Source organism: Lichenostomus cassidix, chromosome 5 (genome assembly GCF_008360975.1).
Source record: "Lichenostomus cassidix isolate B80296 chromosome 5, HeHo_3.0, whole genome shotgun sequence".
Lineage (NCBI taxonomy): Eukaryota > Metazoa > Chordata > Aves > Passeriformes > Meliphagidae > Lichenostomus > Lichenostomus cassidix.
The window spans coordinates 40,706,381-40,731,727 of NC_139486.1; the positions used below are offsets into that span (position 1 = coordinate 40,706,381).

At 40.5% G+C, this 25,347-nt stretch overlaps 1 protein-coding gene across 2 annotated transcripts; it reads right to left on the reverse strand.

Moving 5' to 3' along the window:
• Positions 1 to 3,283: 3,283 nt before the first annotated feature.
• On the reverse strand, positions 3,284 to 25,236 carry ALKBH3 (alkB homolog 3, alpha-ketoglutarate dependent dioxygenase). Of its 2 annotated transcripts, XM_085062629.1 has the most exons (9): positions 25,145 to 25,236; positions 23,728 to 23,840; positions 22,517 to 22,551; positions 21,588 to 21,635; positions 19,964 to 20,067; positions 18,662 to 18,750; positions 15,668 to 15,877; positions 7,214 to 7,312; positions 3,284 to 6,686 (listed from the first exon to the last, which is right to left on the reverse strand). In XM_085062629.1, the coding sequence occupies exons 1-9, from the start codon at positions 25,212 to 25,214 to the stop codon at positions 6,594 to 6,596; spliced, it is 861 nt and encodes a 286-aa protein (XP_084918755.1). In that variant the 5' UTR covers positions 25,215 to 25,236; the 3' UTR covers positions 3,284 to 6,593. The 2 variants fall into 2 exon arrangements, with proteins under 2 accessions (XP_084918755.1, XP_084918756.1); XM_085062630.1 differs by lacking the exons at positions 3,284 to 6,686; positions 7,214 to 7,312 and adding an exon at positions 7,406 to 7,557.
• Positions 25,237 to 25,347: the final 111 nt, after the last annotated feature.

Consider the following 25,347-nt stretch of genomic DNA (forward strand, 5'->3'; position numbering starts at 1 on the left):
TGGGACAGTGCCGATGGGACAGTGCCGATGGCCATGCACTCTGTGCTGCCTCCTGGGACACGAGTCAGCTACTGGCAAGGCAGCGAGGAGAGGACGATTCTCCTGCTCCTTGCCAGGAAGGCCTAGTGTAACCCAGAGCTGTCACAGCACAGACCACTTGCCTTGGTTTCTCTTCTGTACCCAACTGCTGAGCTGTGCAAGAGCTGAAGAAATTGAACTATTTCTGAGACTTCCCATCCTCTCCCAGATTTGGATGAAACTGACCACATATCTCAAATATAGCAAGGGAGGCCTGACCAGCAGAGAGCATGGCCCCAAAAGCTCTGGCTGCTTTGGAGGTTGGGCAAAAGGAGGTCTTTCTATATGAGTCAAGATTAAAAATCTTAAATTGGTGCCACAAATCAGATCTTAACACTTCTGATGGATTTTATCTTCCATTTTCTTATACAGCTAAAACCACTGTAGAAGATCCACTTATTTCAGCAGAATACATTTCGTTTTTTATTCTCTTTATAACTCTATTTGTAAGCAATCAAGAAGGAAATCAACTGTGGTATAGAGATTAAAACAGGAGTTTCTTGACAATTGAACTATCAGGCTTCCAGTAACCTAATCCTTGATATGCTTTTATTCAATCTCTAAACCTTTCTGGGGACTTTATACAAAAATTGTAGCAGCCACAGTGGTAAATTGCTGAGTGATTGTTCAGCAACTGAAGCCCTCCCTTGCGGAGAGGGGCCAAAGTGGTCCTAACGAGGACAAGCAGAAAGAAAAAAAAGCATAACCCCATTCCTGTCAGATGAAAGCCCACAGCACCCAAAGCTGAGGAATTATCTGTATAACATTAGGAAGCAGCTTTTCCAAGGTAAAATAGAGCCACTTTACCCTCCACAAGGGAAGTCAAGCCAGAAGATAACTGGTGAGGTCACCAAAGGAAAAAATGATCAGTGCAACATACAGGGACGTCACAGGGAAGCAGCCAATGCTCAGGACACTTTATTCTACCTGTGGCTGCTGCAGCACCAAGATGCTGTGTCCTGTGTCCACCCTGCCCTGCCTCACTCCATCGCTCTCCTTGCCCTGAGGCCTGGGAGGATTTCTTCAGGCTGGCATGTCAGCTTATTCCAGGGTAACAATCTCTTCTCTGGCATGAACTGTGATGGTTTCATCAGTGCTGTGAAAGTGCAGATATTAGCAAATTTTGCATCATGCAGTTTGTCAGACACTGTCTCACTGATTTGACCACCACTTCCCCTCCCTTTCCCTCCCACTACTTCCCAACAGAAAACACCACCAGGCAATTTTTAATTCTGCTTCCACCACTTGTCCTCGCTTATCCCACAAAATTGGGGAGCCAGCATCTTGTGGCCCCTTCTCTCCAAACTCTCCTAGATACCTCAAGCTAAAGGCATGCCATGTCAGTTGGGCAGACTGTCTCCTCCTTGGCACGGATTCGTCCCCAGAAAGCAGGATGTGTGGAGAGGAAACTGGGAACCATGTAGATTCTGCAGCCTGACAAACCAGCCAGGGAGTGTGGGTTGTATATCTAGGCCAGTACACCCTCTGGCAAGTCACGTCTCCTCTCACTCCTGGTTTATCTTTTGCTCTCTGCATCAGAAGCTCTTCAGGGTGAGAAACCTTCCTGCAGCCCTCACTAACAATGAGGATCCAGCGATAAGCCTGTGATAAGTCACAGCTACAAATCCCATCCCATCCAACACTGGACACTCTTTCTAGTCCATGTGTTCTTCCAAGCCTTTTTTCTGCTCATTTTTGCTTTACAGGATCATGCTTTGGCAGCTTACTTCCCAAGGTCAGCCACTGCAGGTTGCATGGCAGCCTGCCTTGGCACAAGGATGTTGCTGGAAACACATGCCCAGGGCAGAGGACTGGCACTGGCATTTCAGAGATCACCTGTAATGTCAACCCACTCTTCAGCATGGATCTGTGATGCCTCCACAATGGAAGCAGAGCAACAGAACAAGTAACACCCTCCATGACCAGCAAAGCAGCTGCACACACAAGTATGGATGGAAAAATTTTCAGCTGAGCATCATTTAGGATACAGTAAGCACTGTCTGTCAGGATGATCCCCTGTGCAGACTCTACCCTAAGGCTTGCTCAGCCAGCAAAATCTCCTGTGTGAACAGTGCAAAGTTTTTGTTTCTGCTGGGAAACCTGAATCAAACAAATGATGGGGGCCATGGAACAGACCTCCTTGCTCCTTTTTCCGATTACAACTCTTCAATACAGTCCCCACTTTCTTTACTTAAAACAAGGTCTCCCAGCTCCCCCAAGAGGTGCTTTCCCAGTGTGAACCACAAAAGACTTGCCAGCTTCAAGGGAGCTGGGAAAAACTCCACAAAGCTGTACTGAACGCAACACAGGAGGAGGAGGAGGTGGTAAATCAAATAGGGCAACAGGGGAGAAAGCACGTATCTGTCACGTTGATGAGCAGGTGACTCTTTGGGAAGGGCCAGTGCTCTCATGGCCAAACCTCACCAGTCTGTCCCAAGCGTCCCAAGAAGAGATGATACCTGCAAGATCTCAGCAGAATTTAGGTGCAGGCAGGACAGGCCAGGATGCTCCAATTTAAACAAATTATCCAGGTTGCCATGGAAACCTCAAGGATGGAAAAGAAGCACTTTGAAAACAAACCATAGTGAGGCAGATTTCATATCCACTCTGAAAAGGTTTATGACCAGAAAAGGCAAAGTGGGTGTTAAATGCTTTTGAGCTAAGGCAATAGTAGCAGCACTTGAGGAGGAGGCGTTACGGATTCAGAGCACCTATCATACATACATCTTTTATCCCAAACCCCAGGAGAACAATCCTCTGTATTTTGCCAACACTACAGTATAAAAATTCTGATTTCTTAACCCCTTCCTGGTACCCTGTCTCCTTCTACATTACTATTGTAGCTATACTAACCCTATCACTTGTGACAAGTGGAAAAGACACAGGTAGAATTAACTTGGCAGGGAGTAAAATTATCCATGGCTTTAAAGCTAATAAAAACTGAATATCCTAAAGAGTTCTTTTTCACAAAAAAAGCCCCAAAACCCAACAAAACACAAACCAACAAGAACAAAGCAGAGAAGTGACAGAACTTTGCTATTGATTTTAAATGGTGTGTGTTTAGATCAACCAACTGTGGCCCAAAAAGTGCAGTATTGAATCAGATTACTCCAACCTCACCAAGAGCTTGTGCTTGAATATTCAAGTATTCTGTGATTAAATGATTATAGGTAGCATGGGGGAAGAATGATGCCTGACACCAGAGTGGTTTATTAATAATATTATTGCTCATAAAGCTGTTAAATAAATGAATAGTTACACATGGCCCCAGTTGTGGGTTTTTTCAGAACAGCTCCATCCTGCATGTTCCCTCAGGAAGGCAGGCTACAAACCATCCTTACTGAAGACAGCTTCCATTCATCTGCTCCTTATCATCAAACCTGAGGGCCATTACATTTTGGAAAAGGTAATGGCTGTTTTGGAGAAGGGAATCTTACCTGGGGTTACTAGCAGATTCCATCTATTTGAAAGCCACGATGAAGAGTTTTGAAGAATGCAATTTTTGAGCATTTTTTGGAAGAGACACACATACTCTGCTGAAATCTTCAAGGTCCCTTCCAACCCAAACCATTCTATATTTCAAAGAAAAGGAAAAAAGTAAACCCACAGTTTGTATCTTTCATATTAAAAAAAAAAAAAAGAAAAAAAAGACACAAGTTTTGTAAGCAAAGCAGCTCTTGGCAGCTGCTGCAGCACCTCAGAGGGACAGAATCTGGTGCCAACTGCAAAAACGAAATCCCCAGGTGAGTCCCCTGCCCTTGAATCCTCTGTGTACATAAAAACAATATATTTTACTTTAACTTAGTGTATTCTGAATTTAAATCATTTCTCAAAAAGTTTTTGGCTGAGCATACTGTACTGTCAAAACAGTCCTGAGAAGGAAGAAAAAGCTTTATAACTGGAAAATAAGCCTTTTGGATGACATTTTTAGAAATACTGTTTTCAAATCCATGTAACTAGGGGAAAGGTTCCTCCACCTATCTTTAAGTTAAAGAATGGAACCTAACTGCGTATTTACCATTCTAAACATGCTGCCCTCTGCACCTGACTGCAACAGCAGAAAAAGCTGAACAGTAGTACAAGAAATATGCAAGTTGCCCTAGTCTCTAGGGAAAAATCTTCAAGTGCCATGGGAACACCACCAGGCTCAAGACTTCTCAAATCTCACTTCTGCACACACCCATTTTGAGAACTCTAAAAGAGTGCCTGCAGCATTCAGGAACAAATTTCTACCAACAGGAAAAATGGACCTGCAGAAAGGTCTCCTGAGGAGCTCTGGGCTGGAATCTCCTCTGCTCAAAGCCATTTCCTGCTGTCTCGGCAGGCAGGAGGTTGCAATTTGCTGCCACTTGGCAAGGTGACTTTTCTGGGAAGGAGGTGGGGAGAGGAAGGAAGGACCCACAAGTTCCCAGCTGACAAAGAAACTTGACCTCTAGGCCAACTGTTCCTTTTGCAGCCAGTACACACAGGACAGGCTGGGGAATGATGCCATATGCGTTCTCCTCACTGTCAAACAGATTTGGATACAGGGAAGCTGACACGTGAGAGAAAGCAGAAGGCAGTAGACTCCAGCAACAAAAAGGAGCACTGGGGGATAGAACATTTCTCCCATAAATCATTTTATTTCTGGGGAGGAAAACTTGGTCTTTTCCCAAATCAAAGGAAGTAAAGAAACTAAACCAAAATTTGCTAACATTACAAACTGAAACCAAGAACGGAAGTGAAAAACTGATCTTCCACAACAGTATCAGCCTCCAGGGCCCTGTCATTAGTTATGTGCCATAGATTCACTGAATTCAAATGAGTTGCAATTGCCATAGGCTGAGTTTTGGGGGTTTAAAAGTTTCCAACTCATCCCCATCTCCTACACTCTCTTGCAAGCATGGCTGCTCTTAACATAGTGAAAATAAATGGAGCATGTATGAGTTGATACAGGCAAAAGTGTTGCCTTCTCAGAATACCTTGAGAAATTAGCACTTTCCCTTGGTTAAGGAAAACCACTCTCTGTCAGGACTGCCAAACCTGGACACATACACAGGGATGTGCACAAAGCTCCAGTGACCCAAAGAAAGTAAACATCAAAGTAAGTGTCTGCCTCCTTCAACTGTGATTGCCATGAAATACATCACAGAGTCTAGATAAAATATTCAAATGCAAGGAAATAATATTAAATATACTCCAAAAACATTTCTGTACAAACTGGGATGAAAATGAAAACATCATTAGATAACAAAGTTAAGTTTTCCAATAACATTAATTTTAGAAGAATAATGTATGGTGATTTAAGAAGAGAGAAGCTGCTTCTAAGAAATGATTCTGCCTAATTTCAGACCACAGGGACTGAAATGGCTCAACATTTATGTCCTTTACGTAATCCATAACATTAAAACATAGGCATAACTGAGTATTTAAACCACAACAAATACTGGCTAAGAAAAGACAGGTATTTCCTCAACATTGGTTTGTTCTTACAGTGAAGAGGGACATTAGCTTGCTTAACAATGCTAACATGTTCCAAGGCATAGGGTATTTACCTGTGCTTAGATCCTACTGCAGGCAGTGATGATGGACCAAACCTATGATTTGATCCAGTGATGAGATTTAGCTGCAGTGAGAACTTAACCACGCAGGCAGCACTCCTGACTTAACATCCACACTGCAGTGATCAGCCCACTCCTTCCCAGCAGCAGGTGAGCTGCAGCAGGCAAACCTGAAGGATTCCAGCAAGTCAACCTGGAACCAGGTCTGAGGTGCTGACTGCTGATCTGTGACAGCAGAGGTTCAAGAAATAACTCTGAGTAATATCCTTTAATGCAACATGCACTGACCCAGGAGCAGGGTCACCTGGTGTCTCTGTTGCTTGCCTTTGCCTTGTCCTGTCTACATGGATAAACAGTTAAAGTCTGACCACAGAGTGCATGGCAGATGAGAGCCTTGACCCTCTGTTCTACTAGACACCAGTATAATTCAAGTAGTTATTAAAATTACGAAACTGATTGCTTCATTGGAAAAGTCTCTGCAACCTACAGATAAAAAACAATGCACTACCCTTTGGTGAAATGAGTAATACCCAGGGATCAACACCAAGTGCAGTTTTCTCATTTCTGAACAGGCATACAGAGCTGGCTTTATATCAAAGAATCCCATCTTATCATTACTTCCAACAGAGATCACAACTTGGGAGTAAAGGAGAGACAAGACAAGGCACAAAACCATCTGCTCACTGAATCTGTGTGCTCCAATTGCGACCTCTCAAATCTTTCACATGCTTTGTGTTCTTTTAACAAGAATCATTGTTCACAAACTTAAAGCCTGTGATTTGGTATCATCTAATAACATATAATTTCTGTCCACATAACACAGGCAGCTTCTCATTGCCACAGATCTTCGTAACATCAACTCTGTCCCCCATCATTTCAAGAACTCTGTTCCTGTAAGGCTTCCTTTAAATCTGTAGCAATCTGAGGCTCTAGATCTGCTGTGGGTGCGTATCCACCAATGTCCAAAGTGTCTCTTCACTTCCAAACTCCATCAGGTTCTGGATAAATCATCCTAAATGTCAAGTTTATCCGTTCGTCTCTAGAATGATATTCCTTAGGCACTCGATGCTGTAAGTGGCATTAGTGGGGAAGAAAGAAAAAAAAGTATGAGCTTGTGCATTTAAAATACAAGTAATCAAACAATGAATAAAACCTTTATTTCCTGTGATGGTTTTTTATTCATATTTCTAAACACTTAGGAAAGGTAAAAAAAATCAGGTTCTGACTGCTCAGAGCCACTGGAAACAAAAAGTCTTTGTATATTACTGGAGACTTCTTAAATTAAATTATAACTTTTCGATATTCCAAATTTCTATATTGGATTTTGCTCTTTCCACTGCAGGCTGTAACCTTTATTGTTGAACTTTAATGCTGGAACATCTGAGCTGATTCCTACTGCATCACTTGGCACATAAAAGCAAACCCACTGTTTCTGTGGGTGCTTTGATATTCTAAGGCAGAAAGCAATACTAATACCTTGGAAAATAACTGTGCCATTGGAAGCATAATGTCCTGTACCTTAATGGGAGTGCCTCAGCATGTTTGGGAAACTCCATTGCAAGCAAAGCACATAAATGGTGTCAAGGAGTTCTTACCTGCCAGTCCTCCTGGGTTGCTCCTTCCATCATCAACAGAGTCCCGTGGTCAAGTGGGATTCTGAGTCTTTCTACGTAAGTATAGTCTCCGTTCTCTTCCTAAAAAAGAAACATTAGACACTGAAGAAGCAGGCATGTGCATTTGGTAGAAAACCAGTGCTCTACAGCAGAGCTTGAAATGCCTGTGAGGGACGAGGAGGAGGCTCTTACAAGATCAAGAAGTTTAAGTAACCCTCTCTGTATCTGTATTTCATATGAAGTCCAGGAGCCAAGCATTTTAATGATGAAAGAAGCCATTATATCTCACTGCCTGGATGGCACAGGTAAAGTTCAACAACCATTTCCTGCATTTAGAGCAAAATTCTGCACTGAGGTTGAAAACCTTATGGAAACATCTTAAAATAAACAGTTCAGTGTGGAGACATTCTGCAAATAGGCACCCTAGGTTCCAACAGTTAACTACCTCATCAAAAATAACATCTTCCTGCTATTCTAAATATGTCTTGTTTTGGACCATATATGCTGCTACGACATTACCTCCTGGAAGAAGAACTTTTCCTATTAAATAAAGAAAATCTCCTTTTCCTATAATACCTTGTAAAACAAGTTGTCTTAAACTTTATCACCACTAAGCAAAATAAAATGCTAGACTAAAAGACAAATAATTTGCAAACTTGTGTTAAGCCTTTAGATTATGTGCAACTATTTTAAAACTCAAATATAACAGTTAGACATAGTGACACCCCAGCAGGGGTCTCACACATCAGTGGGAACAGCAACTCTCTATTGCTTTGCACTATCCTTTCTAACTTTTAGATTCATACACTGCTAAGTCAAATTGCTCAGGGAAGTCTATTATGGCAATACAGTTATTTTTTTCAGTTATGACATTAACCTCATGAAATCATACGATATGTGATACGAACTATCTTCCAAAATGCCACACAGGCAGGTATTATAATGCACTATATAATCCTTTAATATTTTCTCATTTTAGCCTTTAACAGCTGCAGAAGAAAAATTGCTACAAACCTTAAAAACTTCCACTTATCATCTTGCCTAGTTATTTCACTAATACTGAAATGTGCACAGGAAAACCAGGATGCCCCCCAAATACAGAATGGCAGTATGTATTTTACCTTTTATAGAACTCTATTTCTAGCTTAGAAAGCTGTCTAGGAAGAATGGACAGCAACTCTCTGAAATGAGGAATTCAGAGAAGGTTCAGATGGAAAATCACCTGCAAAATACAGGGATTATTTTAGAGAGAGGGAGAGTTAGATAACTATTTTAATTAGTGTTGAAATGGGAGGGATTCAAGAGGTCTCTGATTTAAGTTACAAAAAGACATAGCTTGAAAATGTAAAGTGGATAATGAATGTCCTTCACTAAAATAAAGAGTATGACAGGTTCTCAGTCTCTACACTGTACAAGGTTAGCCTTGTTTAGAGTATACTGCATACAGCAAACAGCTGAGTATGTTTGCTATTCTATCACTCCCTCTAGAAGCAAAGATACTATTTTTTTCCCTAAGAGATCACAAAAAGTTATTTGTTCTTGAAAGGTAAAGGAAAAAAAAAAAAAAGAAGAGCCAGAAATACACAATTACTATAAAGAGATGAAAAAAAATAATTAATAACGCCAGGTCTGAGTTGCCAAAGCATGACAGTGTTCCTGTAAGAGACAATACATCTTAGACAGCTTTAGATTTTTCAGGTTTTTAGCCAGTACTTTCTCTTCTAGTTTCTTATAATGTTTAGTGGACTCCTAAAGTCACACTTCCTGAACGTTTAGGAGGAGACAATCATCAGTTATTTCAGACTGAGTCAAAGGTAGCAATTACTCCAGACTCTACAAAGCCTGTTACTACCAAAGTAGCATTTGTCACATTTGTTACGCAAAATGAAACTGTACTTTGTGGAGATAAGAGATGAGAGGTCACAACTCGTGTCACTTGTAACAGAAGCAGAACACAAAGAAGCTGGAAAAAATACAGGACAACTGAGAGTGGGAAAATGGAATTATCACAGTAAGATTTAAGGCTGAAGTACAGGTAAAACCACCTCACACTGACACAAGACCCACATTTCTGAAACAGAAACAAATGTTACAAGGTCTCCAGGCCTCAGCTGTGGGTTGAATCATTCAGGAAAACTAACAAGGCTCTGCACAAACCCAGTAGTTAGAAGAAAACACTAACTGATCATAAAAGGCAGACATAGTGTTTTGAGAGCCATTATATAGACCCAAGAGCTCTCATCAAACACATTTTAATGCTTTTACAAACCTCACATTCTCAAAAATCTCAACTAAGTTCCTTGAAGCTTAATGGTGCAGTACTCCAATTTGAAGGAGGCTTGTCCTTTTAAAAGTTCATGCCTTATTAAAAAGCTCAAAATAATGAGACAAAGTAACAAAGACTGGGAAAATTATGTCCTAGACTAAAACAGAGTTCGATTTTCAGAAAATCAAATGGGAGCATGTGTGTCTATAAATAAGATGCAGATAGGAAGAGGACTTCACCTTCTAAAATGCAAAACAGCTTGGTTGGTATCAAATCAGTCCCCAAAAATAAAAAATACCACTTGATGTAATGGACTATTTATTTGCACACTGCCACTTTCTTCCCTGTGACAGAACAAGACAATTCAATATTGCTGGTGAAACTGGCAGCACTCACTGGCTGTCCTCTGGACTTCTGCATTTCCTGGGGATGCCTAAGGGTCTATGGCTGTACTGGTGATTGATTAACCTCACAAAATCTCTGCAATCAAGAAGTGCTGAAAGCACCCAGAATCACCATTAACACTTATTCTTCGCAAGGACCATGTAAAAGATATTTTTAAGCTTTGAGAATTATTAGCCATTTACCATGCTCTATTAAAAGCAAGGTGTAATGCCAGAAACATTTTCTTATCTTCAGTGGAAACAAGGAAAAAAATTCAAAAATAGGTATTATAAACATGACTGCTGATGAAAAGCAAAGAAATAGCACTGCATGCCTACTTTCTATTTCAGAGGATTACATCACTTCACATTGTGGATGGACAACAGTGGGCTTATTTTTATCTCTTGCTCATCTTAATTAAAAAGGAATTCTGCTAAGATGAATGACTGAGGAGAAAACACCCTTTTGGTTTAGAAAAGTCAGTATGTAAAAACAGCAATTACTTTCTGGTTTGAATGGGACATCTCTGAGCTCAGTTTTACCTAGAAAAAGAGATTTTATGTCGATTTGCTTGGCAAAGCCAGTTAAGTTAGACAAAATTTTTTACTTTCTGACATCATTACTAACACCATCAAACAAAGCTCATTTCAGAACTTTTATTCCTAGAGCTGATGTCAGACACATAGAAAACTCACTTGACTTTCAGCAGTCAAGAAGTTTATGAAGGAAATTTATTTTTGACATTCAAGGTGGAAAAGACTTTCTGATAACAAACATGGAAAGAAATGCTTCAGATGACTTCTTCATGTTCACTTTGTAACTCTATGTATGTATTACAAAACCAGCTGCTTGCCAGAATAGGTATAATAAAGGAACTGTTCTGTTTTGTAGTATATTAGAATTTTCATAATCTTGAGTTACACACTTAAAACAATCCAGGCTTTACACTATCCAAATACAGTGGTTAAACTGTTTTTTTTAAATCCTTAATTACACTAACTGCAGTTAGTAAGTAAGGAAAGCTCAGTGTGAGTTGATGGGAAGCTGTGAATACAAAATCTGTAAGAACTCCTGCACTACACTGAGGTTGTTTTCTTGAAATCGTATCAAAATCAAAAAGAGAAAAGATCTAGTATAAATCTATATATATCACCCAAGTTTGTTTCTTAAGCCTCAGGAAAGTTTATTGCTATGGTAGTAGGAAATGGTTTCTGGACAGAGGTTTCTGGTTTCTGGACAGAGTAATCTCCTATTACAAGGAAAAGTAAATGGAAACTTTCTGTAGAAGAATGTATAAATAACAATGCAGTTATATAGGCAAATGATACAAAATCCTTTTCAATGGCAAAAGTCAGCAGCTTTCATGGAGAATGTTGGCTTCTAGTCTTCTGCTTCACCTATTTACCTATTACCAAGAGAAATACCCTTGCAAAACTTCAAATCTTGTATTTTTCAGATTTTGTCTTGATTGTATCCTTCTTTTCCAGTTTACTTCTGTCACCAGCTGTGTAAACACCCTCCCTCACAACAAAGTAGTCTCATCTATCAACACTTCTGCATTTTAATGTGTGTATTCTCACTACCTCTTAACAAAATTGTCACTGCAGTTCTTTTCTCTACCGATTCAGTAATAACAAGCATCAGTTATACTGCCCTTTCCTCACATAATGCCCTGGCCTGTCTACACAGGCCTATCTTTAAACACCCTCAGTCCTTCTACAGCTGAGAAGTCCCTTCTTCCTCTCTGCTTGTCTACAGCTTCTCAAGTCCTGTCAATACTGGTGGACAACACCTCCTCCCCTTCTGCAGCCACTGCTGTCTGTGAATCTCCTTCATACCAATCTGAAAGTTCAACCCTCTTCATCTTGATCCAAATCTCTGCATCTGCTATGCTCCACATATTCCCACATTCATCTTCAGTTAGGTCTGTTAATACACAAAGGATTATTTTTCTGCTGTTTCCAGAAGTACTAGGAGATCTTTACCTTCTGCTAGAAAAAAGGACTGTGTTTTAGTGATTCATCTGAAGGACAGATCCATCCAAAGGCTGATTCTTAGAACATGAGGAGCATCCTGCTCTTATCTAACACATGTGAAGCTCCCTCCCTTCCCAGCTGGCTTTCTAATTCCTTCCACAGTTCACCCAGGCATTTGCTGGACAACCACCAAACTGGTCCCTACGGCACCCACACCTCTGCCACAGGGCACCTCCCTGAGAGGTGAGAGCCTAGCGGCACATCAAGCATCACCCTTCCCTGCTGAACTAACATCCCCCACTCAGCTTCCAGGAAGACACAATCAGATAAACTGGCATTGTCTCAGAGCTGAGCAGTGACAAGCAATAGTAAAAAAATGGTAGTGAGGCTGTATCAGAAAGACCCATCCCACAGAGTGAAATCAATTTCTCTTGACTGGGAGCATGAAGTCACGTCCAAGTGGGACTGGGGGCTTGAGGCTGTGTGGGGAATGGGAGGAGGTCACAGTGCCACAGCAGTGACACTTAGAATGTAGGCAAGCACGAGAAGACTCACTGACTCAACCTATAGCTGTGTGAACTGTGTATGAATCACAGCTCTGAAGCAAAGCATTTCTCTCCTGGTTTCAGTGTAGGCAGGAGCTACAACGATGGGGGTGGGGGGGGGGCAAGGAAGCATGAGAAAAGATAAAGTAATTTACTGGATCTAGAATAGAAGAAACCAAATCACTGTAGACTTTGAACTATGAAGTAGGCATCCAAAAAACCCTAGAAACTATTTGGAGCAAAGGAAAAGTATCAGCTATCATGTAAGTGGTCCAAATAAATAGAAAAGGCTGTATTTAGAGAAAAAAAAATGCTCAAAAAGGAAGATTCCAGCAGGTAAAATAAAAGTTTCTGGTGTCATGTTAATTCCCATGAAGTCTCCTTATTCCAGTGAGGAATTTCCACCTGAAATGTATTTGCAGCTTTTTTCACATGCACTAGGCTGAAATCCCAGTAAGAATTATTTCTACATCCACAAAGGATGCTTGTTTAAGCAGATACAAATAGTCTATGCATGTCTCTACACTCCTTTACCCTCTATTATATGATGAACACTTATTCAGTACAGTGCTCACCAAAAAGAAAACAGAGGACTGAACCTTTCCTTCCCCTCACCCTAGAACAATTTTCAGGATAATAAAAAAACACTTAAATCTAACTTTTTTTTTTTGCCAAGTGAAAAAGGATTTCACATTGTGTGACTTGTTTCAAAGTGACTTACATAAACACTACTAAATTACTAACAGACAACTGTCAAAATTCACATAAATATGCCCAAAAACCCAACCCATCAACACTACCGGTCACCTTTCAGTTAGAGAAATAAGATTTTATTCACTATCAGGTTCATCCACATTTCAAGACATAATCTAGAAAATATTTGTAGAGATACCAACACAAACTAAAGTCTCTGATCTACTAGTCTTCAACTGCCCTTCAAGCTGTGACTTCACTCGTGGTACATACTGTTTTGCACTCAGTACATGATCCCACACACGAAACCACTTTTTTTTTAATTTCCCAGTACCATTTATCCACAGTGATGTTCTACCACAGTATTTCTCATCTTGTATGTTCATTATATCTTTCACCTCAAAATACTTAAAAGCACTTACAAGAACAGAGGGAAATTAAGGCCTTTGAAACCCTAGAATCTGAAATAGCAGAACGTTTGCCCTCAAAGAGATTTAATTTTGAGAGGAAAAGGATTTAGTTTCTATTTCTCTCCTCAATGAAGACTAACTCTGGAAAACTCAAAGTACTGATACTGGCAGACCACAAACCAGGGAAAGCCTGAATGCCTGTGACGACTGATAATCTGAATTCCTTTTCCCTAGATTACAACCCTCTTACTGTAACTTGCTTTTCAACAAAGGAATGATCAAACTTCAAAGATCTACAATCAGTTTTAACTTTCTCTTAACGAAAGCGAGAATGCTACAGTACAATAGAGCATGAAAATTACTTCTGAAAGCCTGAAAGGTTGTAATTTCCATCACAGCTTCTTGTAACTCCCACTTGGCAAAGCATCTATTGTCATAGGATGCTCAGAGGAAACTGCAGGCTTTGGGAATGTGCAAAGAACACGTAGTGTGTACCACGCAATTATTAAGTATGAGTTCCCTTAGGCACAGGATGCACTTAATAGCAACTGTTTCAAAGATCTGCACATGGGGATTCTACCTCAGAAAAAAGGTATGTCACACATGCACAAGGAATACCCTTCACGGGTATCAAGACTCAGCCAATCAGAAATATCAGGTCAAAGGTGCTAAAGAAAAAAAATTAGGAGAACTTGAGGGATACATCTGTAGCAAACTATCCATCCCTGGAAGAAAAGGGAAGACACTGTGCAGTACAGATCAAACAAGGCAGTCAAGTATGAATGGCACAGACTGAATTTCACCTTTGCTAATAGTGGGTGTCTTTCCAGAAAATATATTAAAAAGGCATCTTACTCAAAAACTAGGATTGATTTTTAAGATAGAACCTGCACATACTGAACTTTATACTGAAGTTTACCTGTCTTTTATTCTGATTCATCGATAAGGAACACAGGCACTTTCAGAATTAATCCAAGCACCATTTACGGTTTTTTAGAGGAATGAACTTTCCAGCTGACATTTTATTATCAACACAGTATCAGGGATACTTTCTCATGCTATGACCACTGACATAATACACTGGTTATGTGATCTCATGCTCAGGGATCAAGACAAAATTTACTTCAGGCAACAAAGAATTTATAAACTGGAGAACTGGTGAAAAATACAAACTATTTGTTTTCTGGTTCAGTTTCTGACCTTTGCTGTTCACAACTAGGTGACCCAAGCCCACTCTTGATGGGCAGACTTCAGGTTGTCAGCATAGAGTTTTCTTGCAATGGTAATTATCGCCTCTGTTTTCTGTACTATTTACTCAGAATAAGTAGCAACACAAGCAGATAGAGAATTTCCTTCCAAAGTTGTCAAAGACAGCACAAGCAGAAAATTCATTTGAACCAGGACACCCTAAAATAAGGCCTATATTCTCAACACAAGTGAATCTTTTACTTGGACAAATACGAACTGCAAAGTTTAAGCTGGCTTGTAAACACAGCATTCCCAAGCACAGCATTTTATCTAGAAAGAGTATTCACTACTGAATCACCAATCAACTCCTGAAAGGATATTCCACACGTCTCCTTATCAAAGTAGAGGACCTCTGTTTAGTCTGAAAATATGATGTGACAGTTTCCATGGTATTCTAAGGAAAAGAAATGAGTTTCTTCCCTTTATCCACTGCCCCTCAATCTTAACACACACATCAAAATGCAAACATTGTTAAGAGGATTTTTACTTACAAGAGCAGTCAGAACTACTCTTCATCCCATGTACACTCTGCATTACATAACGCTGGCCTGAGTTTAAGGAAATGGTAGCCACTCTGATTCACTTGCACAGTTAAGTTCACTTCCAGCATCACTGATCTCAAAATTTTAAGTACCAGGAAGGGCCCTTATTTGGGCAGAAGACTGCCCAGGTTCCAATTTCACTGCAGTACTACACTACACTGCTGCACGTTATTAGAGTGGTCCCATCCCCATCCTCAGGATGTCACAGACCATGCAAGAGATTTCTTGATCCCTACACTTATTCCACTGAACTTGACGAGTTGTGCTTTCATTAACTATGAAATGCTTTAGCAATTAACTTGTCTTAAAGAGGGGAAAATAATAAACATATTAGTAGTTACAAGATTCTCTCAGTGCGATATGAACACTCACAGGGGAAGGTTTCTTTCTCATCTCAAAGGTCCGAGTAGCACCAAAGCTGAGTGAGGCAATGATGGGGTTTTTTCCCAGTGATGGCTCATCATCACTGTGCCAGTCCACACTGTCCTTCTCATTTCTGTAGAGGTTGCAGAGAAGAGAGTTGAAGGTGTAGCCACTGAGCTCTTCAATGCGCTCCTTCAGCATGGTCAGCAGAGGATGCCACTGTACAGAGGGGAAGTGTAAATGCAAATGCCATTAACATAGGCAGGGGCAGGAAATGCGAGACAGAAGGCGAAAACTACTAAGAAACAAAATACACTGCACCTTAATCACAATAAACTTAAAATCAAACAAATGACTCACAGAGATTCTGATTATATTTTTAGCAGAGTGGAGGAATGGGCTGGGCTTTCTGCAAAATATGCGCATGTTACCCATCTCTCAATACTAAATCATCTCTTAAAACTCTGAAGCCAGGCTGCCTTTCATACTAATGGAGTCAATCAGTGACTAAATGACACTGCTGTCAATTGCCTGCAGCTGTTGACAGAGAACAAGAGGAAATGGCTGGCCTAAGGAAGCCTTCTATCCTCACTCTGTTAGCCCAGCTTGTTGAGCTCAACTCATCACCTCTCAGGGTTTTGACTTTGACATTGTGAACTTTTCAGTAGGTCACAAAACCAATGTCACTGGCCCTGGATTTCATCCTTTGCTAACATCTTGGTGAGCCCACAGCCCAGGGAAGCTCTGCACATTCCATTACAGCTCAGTCCAGTTACTTAATGCCATAAACTTACATCATGACTTTCATCTGTCAGAGGGCTTTTAAGAACTACACAAATATAGGAAGGGAAAAAAAAAAGCCAAAGCAATGTAGGCCAGAATTTTTGCCCATTATATAAGCAGAAACAGAGATCAAGAAAGGACAAGAAACTTATCTTTGTAAATTGATTCCTAATCTCCCAGGGCACCACTGGCAGAAGAAGCAACAGACAGCTGGAAATATTTTCTTGTATCCACCTCTAATAATCAAAGCTGCACTACCTTCCTTCCAAGATTCCCCAAGTTTAACAGGTATTTAACTTACTGGTTACACTGCAGGAGCCTCAAAATATCATCTTTCTCTATTGGGGTATTTCCAGCTAAGTCATGCCTTCAATGACTAAGCATCATGTGAGTAATTAATTACACATAAACACAGCTTGCAGTTATGGGACATGTAGGGAAAGCAGTAAATAACACCCAAAAAAAAGAGTTTGCTTGCACTTGGGCTGCCTGAATGTGCAGAAGAGTCCCACAGGAATTACTGAAAGCACTCTTCAGTGACAACCAGGACTTGAGTTCGTCAATTCCCATTACAGAAATATGTATTACTAAAATGTTACCATATGGTGAATTTTAAAATGTAGTTGAAAGCCCACTACAAACCTGCAGCAGTGGAAGTAGTTTTGTTGAAACATCACTGGGTCACCAACTCTATCACTGCTTACAAAGAAACATTTCCTAATACTAAGATTCATTTAGGCACAAACACTGGATTATATATAGTAGTGTTGCAATCACACCAATTCTTACCAAACAAAAAGGGAGGGGCACAAAGCTAATTACTCCTACAGACCAAGTGTTTAAGGCAGTAATTGGTTTTAGCTAAGCTGCGCACTAAATTACATTTTACTCAGGATATTTCTATGATAAAAACCCTATTCTACAGGTAAGTACTGTGCTCTTTACACCATTCCCTACTTCTAAGCTGCAGGTACTCCCACCTGCAAAGCTGAGTGAAATGTCAGTGTCCATGTGCAGTGTACACACAGATCTGCCTACGGGCAGCTTCCAGCTGGGGAAGGGCTGGCTTCCAGCTATGCAACTTCTCCGGTGCATCTCACTTTCTGCTTGAGTTTCTTCCAGTAAAAAGCAGAATTATTCAGGAATAAAAGACAGAACTAGTGTGAGTGGCTCATGTAAGTCTTGTACCCTCTGGATGAGAGAAACAAGACAGTGGCCTAGTGAGTGCTAACTCAGAACTTTATGCAAACTGAAATGAAACCTTGAATTCAGGGTATATGAGCTCTACCCAGTCTCTGAGCAGCAATAGATTTCACAACCGGCAGTTCTGAACTGGATTTAAATCATTAGTGTACAACAGAATGATTATGTGAGGGCACTTCCAATCCCCATAGCCATCCAGCTCTCAGAAAAATCCACTTAAAATAGTATTTCACAAATGAGTACCAAAGAAATGCCTGGTTTTCCACCATAAGTTCTGTAGGTCATAGAATTTTTTACTACAGTATTTCTGAAATAACAAAATCTTCTCAACTCATCATGTTAAATAACGCCTTTCCAACTCTTCCCAAACTGAGCTCTGCTAAAGGTATCCCACTTTGGTAGCAGTTCTGGAACTTGGAACACTTCTATCTCATGCTATCCAGCTTTCAACAGTGACACCTAATTACTGCCATGGAACTTTTAAACAAAGCAATACCAAGAGACAGGCTGATGAGACAACAGGCTAAGAGAGAAAGAGAGAGAGAGAGAGGAAAGAAAACATGAACAAAACATCACTGAGTCACTCAAAATGTTTTTAACTCTTCCAAAACAGTGTGGGAAATTACATGCTACAATCTGGAGTTGCTGAGCAGACCAGTTGCATGTGTCAATTTCACAGCATTCACACAGGAATCAAAATATGCCTAAACTCTCATTCAAGCAATATTGAACCTAAGTGTTTCTGAATGTAACTATTTCAGCAATTAATATTACTGTATCTTTACAACAAAAAACTCAGTATGACTGTGTGCAGTACAACCCACTTATAAAGTGTATTTTATAAAACTGACCACATTCCAGTAGAAACTGCCGCTGATGACAAATGAAATGCTAATGGATACTCTAGATAACTAGAATAAGTAATAGAAGGAATTTTTGTCTCGATCTCTGCAAAGGATTTCTCTGTAGATGATAATAAACACATACATGTAACCATACATGTAAACATACACATACATTTGGATTTGGCTGCATTGTTATCCTGGAGTACGTGTAAGGAAGTTCCCCATACCAGGATGTAAGCCGTGGTTCCTCAAAAGATACTTCTGAAAAAAAGAAAAACAGGAAGACTTTCTCAGTTGCCTTATCAAAGGATTTGAAACTGGAAAGACAATGCAGTTCTGACAAGAAACTTGATCAAAAAGAGATTGTCCATTCACCTAAAGTTAAAAAGCAGCGCCTTAAAATCCTCAGCTTCACATAACTCAAATGAAGGAATGAAATTATTCAGAATCAGGTCTGCATCTGCAGGAGGAATTACTTTGCCAAAATCTTAGAAGCACATCCATTTTCTTACCCTTATGCCAGACAGAGCAGGGACTGGATGAGCTAAAGAAACTAAAATCTTATTTATAAATCTGGCTTATTTTATATTCACCTGGATCTAGTGCCCAATATGTTGGCATAAGCTGCAAGATGCAGACGGATCCACTGGAAAGGGTGAAGTAGAAGGGACTGTAGCATCCATGGGCCATTACAGAAAAAAAAATGCAGCAAGGCTGGATACAGTATTTTGTCAAATATGTGTGTGCTCTGTGGTATAACACAAACAACAGATTAAAAATACTTTTGGCTTCTCAAAAGACTATATTGGCAACTGTTTCTCATGCTTGACAGGTAACATTCTCCATTATACTGTCCTTTTATAACCAGCCAAGAAGCACACATGTTGAAGACATTTTTCAGCCCCATCCAGTAACTACTCTGATACATTATCTTACACCCATTCCTGACTGAAAGTGAAATTCAGCTAGAACAGGTGCCCCTTAGTGAACAAATCCAGAATAGCAGCCTCTTCTCCTACTGCAGGAGCTAATAAATAACGCTAAAAGAAAAGGAACAATCTCTGCTGGGATTTTAAGTAAAAGAGGCAAAAAATATATCTCATGAAAGAAACAAGTTTCTCCAAGAACACAGTTTTGGCAGCATCACTGGCAGACTGTATGAAGGGATGGTGACCAGAACATCTTAAAAAATAGTGAGAAAAAGAACTGGAGATGACAGAAGAAACAGTAAGTTTCCAAGATCTTTAAGACAGGCAATTTTAATTTGGAAAGATCTCATTTAGCTGGCAATAGTAACATGGTATTAGAGATTGAAAAGTAAGCTGCAGTAGTCTTCAAATATGCACAGAAAACCTGCAAGGAAACTTGAAGAAGTGGTAACACAGCAAATGAAAACCAATTCTAAACAATGCACAGATTCTGTTATAGAACTGACCTGTGAATGAGCTGAAAAGGTGGTCTACACACTCCTTACCCTGTCGGATGTGAGTTCGCTGACCCCATGGTATGTCTTGGAGGAGCTGCTCAAACATCCAGTCAGCTTGTTCTGAGTCAATAAAGCCAGGAATCAAATGAATTCTAGGAACAAAAAAGATAAAGAAAAATTGAAGGAATACAGATTTCTATAACTGCTTTGGTAAAATATTTTAATTTTCAGGATTCCTAAAGGATCTGAAAATGGTTGTAATGCATCATATCAAAAGTCAAAGCCCACTACCCTGCTTCTGACCACAGCCAAAAGCAGGTGTGAAGGAAAGAACAGAAGGGCTCCTGTTGAGTCTTACCCATACCAAACGTATGTAATTGCTTTTCAAAACTTGTAAAAACACATGGCAACGGACAACACACCACAAATCCCACAATCAGTGATATGCTGTGAAAAATGGCATCCTTCTGCTTGTTATTAACTTCACATCTGATAAATCAGATAGCCCTGATTATCGTAATAATAAGTAATTATTATTAGATACATATTATTACATATTATTACAAACAACATAAGTAAATAATTGCTCTTTATTCATCATCTCCACATCACTTAGAATTTGATAGCCCTTTATCCCTACTGCCATTCCTATTCTTCTTTTCAAACCATAAGGACAAGTATTTAGCATAAGGACAGTATTTAATGTCTCCTATTTTTTCATGTCCATATGTACATTTAATATTTTGATTGTACTAACAGTCATCCAAGAATTATAGCCACTGTGGTGGGCTGAAAAGTAGCCCCAAAAAGGTCACAATAAGAGGATACAGTAAAGGTGCTAAAAAAATATGCAAATCTAATTATTAACTTTCCAGAAACACATATATTCCATCAGCGTATCATGAAAACAAAGTCCAGAAAATGCAGGATAACCCAGCTGGCTGTGTATCTTCTATCTTGTTTCTTTCTAGCTGGTATAAGCTTTTCCTTTTCAAAATGCTTTAAAAATTTGTTTGTGTCTCTACAGAAGAAACTAAGATGAAGGCACAACAATAAAATAATACAAAAATCAAAATAAATTAACTGCCATAAATGCACAAAAAATGACTATGTCCTTGGTATTTTTTTCACTACTACTAAAAGTGTATCAAATTCAGAAGAGCAAGATTATTAGTGATATGGCAACTAAGTCAGCATGATAAAATGCATTTTAGTTAGTAGAAATCACAGAACAAGTAGGTTTTGTTTTGAAGTGTCCTGAAGCTGAAATAATTAAGGCATGGCATATAAGCAGAAGGGACAATCCTTAAGTTACCACAATCGCATAAAATTAAATGCATTTACTGGATTAATTTAAAACTATTGCAATTTACAGCTACAAGTTTTGGGCAGCTCCTAACTGTACAACACAGGCAACACACACTTCCTTCTACTGAAATACTGATCTAAATTTGAAGCAGCAACTTACTGTGAATTATGACACAAATGGACAGAGCCCCTTGTCCTTATTCCAGAAAGAACACCACGTGCAGTACACACCAGATATCAAGAGGTTTATTCTTCTCCTCTTCAGCTCAGAACCACCTAAGTCTCTGCCACCTGACACTCAGAAGTATTTCCAGAAGTATGACCACAGCACTCTGTAAAAGCAAATAATGTTTCATGCACTTACCTAGAAATGCCAGTTGGTCCCTTGCTGAGCTCATACACACCAGGCTTGCTGTGGATGCAGAAAGGAAAGAGCCATCAGAAAGAAAAACAACAAGAAATTACTTTAGACTGAGCAGCACAAACTAGAATTGCTGTAGGCCTGGACATGGGAAAGTTTTCTTAAAAAAGGAAAAGAAAGTTTAAAAAAGGAAGAAATAATGTCCTGGACATAAAGGTCAGAGTAAGGCAGCAAGGTGAGTTGCAGAAGCAAATGAATTTGTGTGTACTTCCTGTCTCTCCTTTCACCAAAGGCTCAGTACACCATTTTAGGGCTCTTAGAAAAAAATAAAAGAGGGATACCACAGGGAACCTAAAGGAGATAATCATACAAAACTGTACTCAGATCACTATCTTTGCATTTATAGGTACACTGAGTAAGAAAATTCTACCAAGATACCCAAACTGAAGTAAGTTTGATTTTCAGTATCTCTAACTCCACCATACACCACCACACTTTGTCACACTTCATGCCAAAGTTATCCTGAGAAGATCCCAATTTCAACACAAAGAGTAAATGACATACAAATACCCAGCTTCACTATGACACTATCAGCTACTTCTCCAATCCCTGAAAGAAGCTGCCATGCCAACTATATTTCTGATATATTCCAGAGTAAATAATTCTCAGCACAGCTGACACTGGGACTGTTCCAGGAAAATGTACACTGCTAACCAAAGGAGACACAGTGGCAGTTGTGCTGAACCAGAATGTCCAACTGATCATAATTACTGGCTTCCCAGCTACACCAAAGGCTCAAAAACCAGTCAACAGCCTTGGAAGCTCCTGATAATACATTCAGCTCATGATAAAAGGGTTAAAAGTCCACAATTTCTACTCCTACCCACCATGACAAGACAAAAAGCCCACAGAGAAGTCAGGAGGGTACTCACTCCATCACGCCTGCCTCAGGAACTCTGCGCTCCACCTGAAATGTAACAAGACAGTACACGGTGAATGCTAAAGTAGCTGGCACTCTCCAGTCAAACAGAACTCACGGTCATCTCTAGTGACTCTGTACAGCCACACACTGATAAACCAATGAGAAAAACACACCTCAGGGAAAGAGGGAAGTAGTAACAGCTCACCCACTCCCTCCTAACCCCAGAAACTCTCAAATGCAGCTACCATTGCAGGTTGGTTTTTAGCTATCAACTGCCCCCTAAAGGACACTGATTTCTAAATTATTTGGATTATTATAATACTTGCTATTTATCAACTGCAGTCAAGAAAATTCTTATCTTTATATTTATAAAAGTATCCTTATGAAAGCAAAAAGTTAAGGCAACCCTAAGAAGCATGAACAAGCCCCAGGCCTCAGTCTAACGAGCAAAACACAAGAGAGATCAGACATAGCAGGAGCTAACACTGTAAAGCTGTCTGCACAGTCGAGATAGCTGCATCTTGTTAAAAGACAGAGTAGTTTAATCCAGCCTTGGCTATCATTCTGGTTGTCTCAGGGATTTATGCTTCTCTCCTCTGAGCTCAGTGGAGTTCTGATTTGCAAGGAGTTACTGCATTGAGCCAACAAGAGGATCAAAATACAGTACTATACAGACAGCGGGTCTCTGCCACAGAGAAAAGAGAATCTTCCCAGACCATCTTCAGTGCTTCCATGCCAAGACGACAGAGTTTCAAATAAGTCTAGCTTAGAAAGAAATGCTCATGATCATTTTTTTTCCCAAGGAAGGAAGTGCCCTCACTCTGCATAGAGCACAATATCCTTCATCAGCTGACAGGACATAAAGTCTATAAAACAAATCCCACGCTCTTCCCCGTAACAAGACAGCTACCTCAACTGGGGAAAACAAGAAGAGCTCAAATCATGCTTAGGACATTGCACACTGAATATTTGGTAGAACGTACTCTTTTGGCTACTTAAAAAAAGAGTAGTTATGAACAGGCTAAACATAGGGATTGTAACTTTGTTTGCCCTACATGCAAAACAACTGCAAACTCTGCTTAGTAAAAGCTCAAAGTTCAGCTCAGATGAGTTTATAATTGATTATAAACAATGAACAATATTCTCAAATAATTTTCATCCTTTCCATCATTTGAAGTTTAATAACAGATGAGATTCTGCTAGTTACTATGTCATTTTTACCTCTGATGGCTTTTCAAAGACAAATTGCTTTTGAGTGTGAGGCTGATCTTTCTGCCTCCATGCTGGTCTGGCAACTGCAGGGGCAAGGCTGCTGGCCACAGGTGCCTTAGGTGCTAAAGCAAAGAGACAAAGAAAAAAGGATCACATTAATTGAATATCACCATACAAAAATATATAGTTATGAAAAACTCATGGAATAGTTCCTTGGAGCATTCTCCTGTGCTTGGCAGATACTCCAGGAAATTGCCAAACCTAAGAGTTAAAATAAGAGTTAAGTAAGAGATAAAACTGCTCCAGAACTGAAATTTATATATATATATATATATACATTTGTTATTCATGGAAAAACAAAACTGAAAACACACTTTTATCAGAAAGGATGACATCTATGAACACCTATCACACACCAGGAGACACTGCTCCATGCAGCTAAGCTGCTTGCCTCTGTACTCCTTTACTTAGGGGAAAAAAAAAAAGAAAAATACTTTTAATAAAACAGGATTTTTAACCCAGGAAGAAAGTGGAAGAGCAACTCAGGCACACCACTTCAGGTGTTTTATCTACACATGCAAACAGGCTTTAATATGGGCCTAAAACACAGACAAAGTCTTCACTCTGCATAATTCAAAAGATGGGGAAAATATTTTTTTTTAATCCTCTTAGGAACAGGAGGAATGAAATGCATTTGTGACAGAAAACTCTGAGGCCACATGTACAACTCAAAACAGTTGACTTTTTCATGATTGAAAAAAAAATCAGCTTGCCTAGGATGCTCAGTCTGCAGAGAGATGGGAGCTTTATGGAAACTGCAATCAGGTGAGTGGAACACGTTTTGACCAAATTTACAGAAACAAACCAGTTCCTCTGGCAAGACAGGAAACCTTCAAAGTGCTCCTCTGCCTCTGCACTCTTTGGTTTCAATGTTTGCTCAAAACCCTGTGATGTTAACTCCATCCCTTTCCACCACTTCTCTTCATTTCACTGTGAAAAGCTAAATGAAGGCACACCATGCGTTTCACGAATAAAAAGTGACTGGCTGCTCCTAAAGAACTCCACCAACACTGCTCGTCTCACTCAAGCTGCCCGGAGAGGCGAACGCCGCGCTCACCTCGCGGTGCGCATTAGCAACAATCCTTACCCTGCGCCCTGCAGCCAAAATCGCCCCATCTGTGGCACACGCGTCAATTTTACTTAAACACTGTTTTCGAACACCTGCAATTCAGTTACCGAGAACGGGGGAAGCGGGGCCAGCCCGCGAGGGAAAGTGCAGGGGAGACAGGCCCCGCTGCCGGTGCTCCCCCGTGGCGCCCAGGGCCGCAAAGGAGAAATGCCCGCCGTGGGGAAGGAAGGGCAGCGCAGGGCAGTCCCAGCGAGGGGTGCCGCACACGGCGGCGAGGCGGCTCTGGGCGCTCCTTACCTGCGGGCCGTCCCGCCGAGCCTCCGGCCCAGCCGCCCTGCACCCGGGCGCGCTGCCGCCTGTCCGCCATGCCCGGCCCGGCCCTGAGCCCCGAGCCCCGCCCGCCGCGCCGGGCCTGCGCCCGAGCCCGAGCCCGAGCCGAGCCCGGCCGTGGGGCCGCAGTTCCGCCCGCCGGCCGCGCACACAGCGGCACAGCTCCATTA

What these genes read in the sequence shown, in the direction of transcription:
- ALKBH3 (XM_085062629.1), bottom strand. Translation starts at nt 25,214, where the DNA reads ATGGCGGACAGGCGGCAGCGCGCCCGGGTGCAGGGCGGCTGGGCCGGA. An exon ending in CAATGCAGCCAAATCCAAAT is followed by an intron (nt 15,878 to 18,661) that starts GTATGTGTATGT and finishes CCCTCTGTACAG; the next exon opens with TGGCATCCTCTGCTGACCAT. An exon ending in TGAGAAAGAAACCTTCCCCT is followed by an intron (nt 7,313 to 15,667) that starts GTGAGTGTTCAT and finishes TTTCTTTTTTAG; the next exon opens with GAAGAGAACGGAGACTATAC.